Source organism: Habropoda laboriosa, unplaced genomic scaffold (genome assembly GCF_001263275.1).
Source record: "Habropoda laboriosa isolate 0110345459 unplaced genomic scaffold, ASM126327v1 scaffold59, whole genome shotgun sequence".
Classification (NCBI taxonomy): Eukaryota; Metazoa; Arthropoda; class Insecta; order Hymenoptera; family Apidae; genus Habropoda; species Habropoda laboriosa.
In genome coordinates, this window is record NW_017100162.1 from 535,595 (window position 1) to 541,735 (window position 6,141).

The 6,141-nt window shown below is 28.3% G+C and overlaps 2 protein-coding genes across 2 annotated transcripts; one reads left to right on the plus strand and one right to left on the minus strand.

Annotated features, from left to right (window-relative positions):
- The first annotated feature begins 1,754 nt into the window (after positions 1 to 1,754).
- LOC108578467 (transcription initiation factor IIA subunit 2) lies at positions 1,755 to 2,812 on the plus strand. The gene is made up of 4 exons (XM_017941814.1): positions 1,755 to 1,946; positions 2,308 to 2,412; positions 2,491 to 2,620; positions 2,781 to 2,812. The coding sequence occupies exons 1-4, from the start codon at positions 1,875 to 1,877 to the stop codon at positions 2,810 to 2,812; spliced, it is 339 nt and encodes a 112-aa protein (XP_017797303.1). The 5' UTR covers positions 1,755 to 1,874.
- Positions 2,813 to 3,350: 538 nt separating this feature from the next.
- On the minus strand, positions 3,351 to 5,514 carry LOC108578468 (membrane-bound transcription factor site-2 protease). The gene is given in 6 exon segments (XM_017941815.1): positions 3,351 to 3,719; positions 3,810 to 4,097; positions 4,172 to 4,306; positions 4,458 to 4,808; positions 4,967 to 5,245; positions 5,440 to 5,514. Coding segments are annotated over 6 exon segments (1,497 nt in total).
- Between the last annotated feature and the right edge of the window lie 627 nt (positions 5,515 to 6,141).

Genomic DNA, 6,141 nt, shown 5'->3' on the forward strand with positions numbered 1-6,141 from the left:
TTAAAAATTGTGCGATATGTCTGTTCTTATAATTTTACTTACCGCAATTGACAAAAAAAAAAGGAAGAAAAAAATATACGTCGTATAAAAATCGTACTTTAGAAATATATACACTTCGAATGTGCTTTTATAAATTTGAATAACGTGAATCTGAATCTGTTCGAAACAATCAAACACTTTTAACTCGATAGATCAGTTGAAAATAAATATCGAAAAAACGCACGAAATAATTGCATGCAGAAATAAAAAAAAAAACTTACCAAAACGAAGTTTCATCTGAAGAAAAGCAATCTATTCTTGCATTCGATTCAGAAACTCGTAATGTACGTTCTTTACATGGCGCCTAAAATTGAACATGAAAAACGTGTTACCGCGTGGTTTCGATCTGTATCGTTTGTGTCTCGTTATGGCCACTACATATTACACCCTTTGTGCTCTGAACATAATTTCCCACCATAATTTAACTGTTACCAACATAACATGAGTGAATTAACAAATTTTGCTTTCGTGTTATTTCCTCTGTAGCTCACGTTAAATTCCAGGCTCGATTATTAAGGGCTCACCTTTGAATGTTACACTATAGCACGAAGTGAATAAGCAGGCATTGAAAAACACTTCGAAATGCGATCTAATTTCAGTACTCTTGAAGTTTCGATAATACATTTTACATGGAAAGTCTACGTGCGCGAAAATATTCACTTTAAACGTTCGACTATTCTTCTTCCCCGTTTACGCACGAAAATAGTTATGTCGTGTTAATTGATATGTCACTACCAACATGACCGCGAACGTTATAACTTGCGTTCCACAGAAGTTTTAAAATTGCTCTCTAAATTTTGATTTGTCTGCGCAGAAAGTGGTGGGGAGTTGGAATGGAAGTATCGCAGTGATGCACCACGTGTCTGCTTGGAAAGTTCGCGGGATAAGCGATGGCAGGCCACGTTGGTGTTACAGTTACCTACCGTATTGACCATCTGCAGATACCGTTATCAAACATTCACAAGGTATACGTGTTGCATACGTGACTGGAGGACGATCTTATACAGCTTAACACGCACACGAAATATTAGCTTCGCTTTTTTTTTTCAATAGAAATACTATTTTTAACCTTCTATGATTAATATAGTAAATTAATATAGTGAACATTCAAAGGAAAATTATTCACAATTAAACAGTGTTTAACACATATGTAACGCTTTAATATACTTGGCATAAATTGACATATCTCTTACAACTACATAAAAATTAAATAAATGTATCTCGTGCTATGAAATTTCAGGATTAGCATAATACTATGCTTTTGTCAAGATAATTCTATCTTACGGAATACATTACATTTTCAATTAACGCGCAATGTTATTTCATATGTACACATTTATTGCCATTATTATTATAGTTGTTCCGAAAATTACTCAATTAAGTTATAGTACGATGTTGCAAATTGAAAAAAATGTTACTTAACAAATATGAGTAATACATATAAGAGAACAAAAATGATAATAAATTTATTGAATAAATGAATTATCGTTAATAACTTCCTATATATCATATATTTCGTTCTTTCTAATATTATTTAAAAATTCTACCATGCTAATGAATAAATGGTATTTATTGTGTAAATAAATATTTAATACAATTGTAATACATACAATGTATGACAAAGCAAAAAAATTTATATTGACTTCAAATCTACCGCTATCGGCAATGTCATTTTCTACTATTATTGGTACATTTATACAAGTGCTGCACAACTTCGCCTAAGAATACAGTTAATCAACAAATACTGTGAACCGTTTTCATTACGCATGAAGTTTACTTTTACATTAATAGACATCGATCTGCTTTAATATTGTGCCTATTTTACATTAAGGACAATGTCTTATCAATTATATCGAAACACAACGTTAGGTAATACGTTACAAGAAAGCCTCGATGAACTGATTCAGGTATGCATATAAAAATATGCAACATTGAGGTTAAGATTTTCGGTAAATACTGAATAAAATTAACGTTTTGAGTTAATATAATATTTTTGCTCTCAACTTGTTTCCTGTATAAAATAAACAGTAACAATATTAGTCTAAATTTCTGTCACTGCATGGACTCCAAAGAAGAATCGTATTAAAAAAACTGACACATTTCGAAATCAAAGATAATCTTATATTAATATTTTTTTACACAATGTCAGTTAAATTTAGAAAATACAGAAAGTTTTAATTGTCATAAATCGACGAACGTCTTCAATAATAAGTTAAGTTCGTAAAATACAATATTCGTTTTAACTTATATAGTAATATAATGTTGTAGTATGGGCAAATCACACCACAATTAGCAATTAAAGTACTATTACAATTTGATAAGGCAATAAATCAAGCACTTGCAACTAGAGTTAAATCAAGACTTACATTTAAGGTAATCAACATTAACATTTGATAATAATTATCTGGAGTATTACACTATTATAATTATGATTACATTAAACTTTTTTAGGCTGGCAAATTAAATACTTACAGATTTTGTGATAATGTATGGACATTTATGCTTAACGATGTTGAATTTCGTGAAGTTCAGGAAGTAGCAATAGTGGATAAAGTTAAAATTGTTGCTTGTGATGGGAAAAGTAAGTAATACTTGTTGCACATAATCATTTATAATATGTTTAATCTATAAGAAACTCCATCTATCTTCTAAAGAATAGTATGTTAATAATTTTTGTATTGTTACAGCACTAGATACAAATTAATTTAAAAAACGTGTTAATGATTTTTGTATTATTACAGCACTGGATGCAGATGCAGCAACAAAGCGATAACATCACTTTCTAATACTGCTGAATATATCATTATTATAACACAAATAAAAAGTACTAGATATAAAGAAGTTTCGTAATAGATAGTAATCAAAACAAAATATACGTACATATTTAATATAGGTATACAATTTTCGTTCATTTTCCAATAATAGTTAAATCTTATTATACAATAATTGTAATCATAACACTATGTTGAAAGTAGAAGCGTAAACATTAATTGCTTTTTTATCATATCAGAACTTAGCATTAGCTTTATTTTTATATTGTACTTGGAAATATAATAGATAGACTTTATATATTATATCTACTATAACTCACCTTCAAAAAATACAGAAATATATTGTATAATATAATCTTCCTATGTGGTCCAATTTGTTGTTCCAAAGATGTAAATAATTCTTCAGACAAGACTGCCAGGTTTATTAAGATATTTAAGTGATACGAAAGTGGCATTAAGGTTATATAGGAATGTAATTCATTACAATGTACTTTGTATTATGAATAGAAATTTTGAATATTAGCAACATTCTTTTACTATTTATAATAATTTATTCATAAGTACATACAATAAGTTTATGATAAGAAGTAATGTACTTATACTTGTTATGGTTAATATAATGGTTTGTCTAATATTTTTATTGTGCGGCGTGAAATTTAATAAATAAAGCATAAGTATATTTATAATATATTGTCCATCTAGAAAGAAACAAGGCATAATGTTAATGACTGCTAGTCCCGCAGAAAATACTGTAATATATTTGGAAAGAAGTGTTACAGTTTCTGGTAATTTAGGATTTAAAAATGAATATTTAGGTATCCAATCAGATACATCAACTGTTCTATAAATATCTGCTGGATGTCCGAAAAATAAGACATCCTTTCCCTCCCTTCTTTTTATTTGAACAATCTGTAATAGAAATAAATTATTAAAACACCTTAAATATCGTAAATCATTATTTGATTAATACTTAAATGCTTATTCTTATCGTTTACATGCCTTAGTGATATTGTCAAGAGAAGGTTTTAAACAGTGAGTATCATGGAATAGACATTCATGACTAGCATGACAAAAATTTTGTGATTGATTAATCATAGCTCTGGCTGGAAGGCAAGAATGTGGAGGTAAATGAAGAGGGGCTGCTTGTGGTCCTTCAATGTATTCAAAACATAAACTCCCACCAACTTCACTGTCTGATGTACAACAGTTTATAACACCATTAGTTTTTTGTCTAGATGGAACTGATTCATCATATTCCTAAATTAGTATGAATATATTAGATACACATAAACTGAAATATATGTATTTAAAAAGTAAACAAGAGAATCCTCTTTACTTATTATAAAAAATAATATAAATGAAAAACCAAGAGCTGGTTGATTAATTGTATGCAGTATACAATTATACCAATCTTCAGTTCGTTTTACAGGACAGTCATTAATCTCATATATTACATCTTGTTCAAGAAGTCCTGTTGGACCTAGTACAGGTGAATTCTATAAACGTAAATTTTTATACTAAAACGAACTTACCATTTTTAATTCATTACTAATAATTTGTTTTACTTTCATTGATTATATTATTAACAAGTTATTTCACAAATAAATTAATAAAATACAAGTATCATCAATTTTTTCCTTGACTTACAGGTAAAATAGTTTTTACATAAATTCCATTTCCAACTGCATAAAATGGTGTCCACAACCATGTAGAGAGCATAACAATAGTTGCAGCTGCTGTTGCAAGTACTATATTATGCCAAACTCCTGCACAAATAACTCGTAGTTGATTCTTTATCGGTAATAAAGTAAGTTGTTCACTGCTTATATGTACATAAGCTGTAGGTATTATAAAGACAATCAGTATTCCTAGACCAAACAACTGAACATCTTCTCTTGCTGCAGCCAATGCATGCCCTAACTCATGCATGAAAGTGCAAATTACTAATGTAATGATGTAATATCCAATTTCATTGCAGGGCACATCTATTCCAGGTAACTATAAAAGATTAAGGTCACTTATTATTATTATTGAAGTTTATCAAAAGAAGTGTTAATGATATCTATTACTAAATTGTTAAAATATTTATTAAATATGTAAAATTTATATTATAAAATAAAAATGAGTACTTAAATGATACATAAAATTATGTTTACCATAGGTTCTAATAAAGGTTCTGAATTACTGTTATCAAGGGATGGCCCATTAGTCCATATATTAAATGTCATTCTTAAAATTGCAATTGTTGCAAGGGGCAAAAGAATAACACTAACAATGACCCCTGCATTAAACCAAGCAGTCCAAAATTTAGAACGACCCATTCCCCATTTAATTATCTTGCGATTAAATGCTGTAGTAAACCATGTTATCCTTAATACTTGAATTTCTAAACCAGTATTTTTCAGAAAATAGAGGTATGGGTAATGTGAACATGACTGTAAAATAAACAATGTTCATAATTATTATTCATAACATAATTATATTATAAACGTATGTTACAATTAAAGTAATTCATAATTAATATTCTTATTCATAAGAAATGTTTTTTTTTTAATTACTAACAAATATATTTTAATATTTTATAACTGTAAATATATATGTGAATGCGTTCGTTCTTAGCAAATTATACCTTAAAAATTGTGTCAAAGAAGAGTAGTAAACAGTGAATGAGACCTATCGCAATTAGTACATTTAAAGCTTCCATTTTCCGGCACTTTATTTTGACTTTTTATGTAAATATTTTTCATATTACATCATATATTAAATTTTCCTTTGCTACAACTGCATATCACGCAAGTTGAACAGAATTATCTGCTGACTGTTCCAGTAAAATTGTAATGATAATATACTAGTAAAATGTAGGACTTTGACAGTTGCATTCCCTAGATAATAAATATTACTTCGATAATAACATTTAAATCGCTAATAAATTTACATCATTAAATATAAGTATTTAAACCTCAATATAATATAACGCAATGCCGTTCTGAAAGAAGAAACAGTTATCTCTTTCGAACCAAATTTACTACATGTTACTTCTAACTTTACGAATATTTATTTCTATAAATTCATATTTATACAAATTAAAGTAATTCCCGCATTAATAAATTTTCTTGTTTTTCTTATTTTTATATTTTTTGTATTATATTAGGCATTATATTATTGTTTTGTGAAAAACTTTTGTGATTTTATATAGGGACTTCAATATAGGAATGAAGATAGTCTAACTGAATAGTGTCGGCTTAGAAACACTGCAACAAGAATGCGTACGCCTAATTTGATCATGTGTGATCATTATCACTTTCACTTTGTTTATAACCTTATCTATTGT

What these genes read in the sequence shown, in the direction of transcription:
- LOC108578467 (XM_017941814.1), top strand. Translation starts at nt 1,875, where the DNA reads ATGTCTTATCAATTATATCGAAACACAACGTTAGGTAATACGTTACAA. An exon ending in GCCTCGATGAACTGATTCAG is followed by an intron (nt 1,947 to 2,307) that starts GTATGCATATAA and finishes ATAATGTTGTAG; the next exon opens with TATGGGCAAATCACACCACA. An exon ending in AATCAAGACTTACATTTAAG is followed by an intron (nt 2,413 to 2,490) that starts GTAATCAACATT and finishes AAACTTTTTTAG; the next exon opens with GCTGGCAAATTAAATACTTA.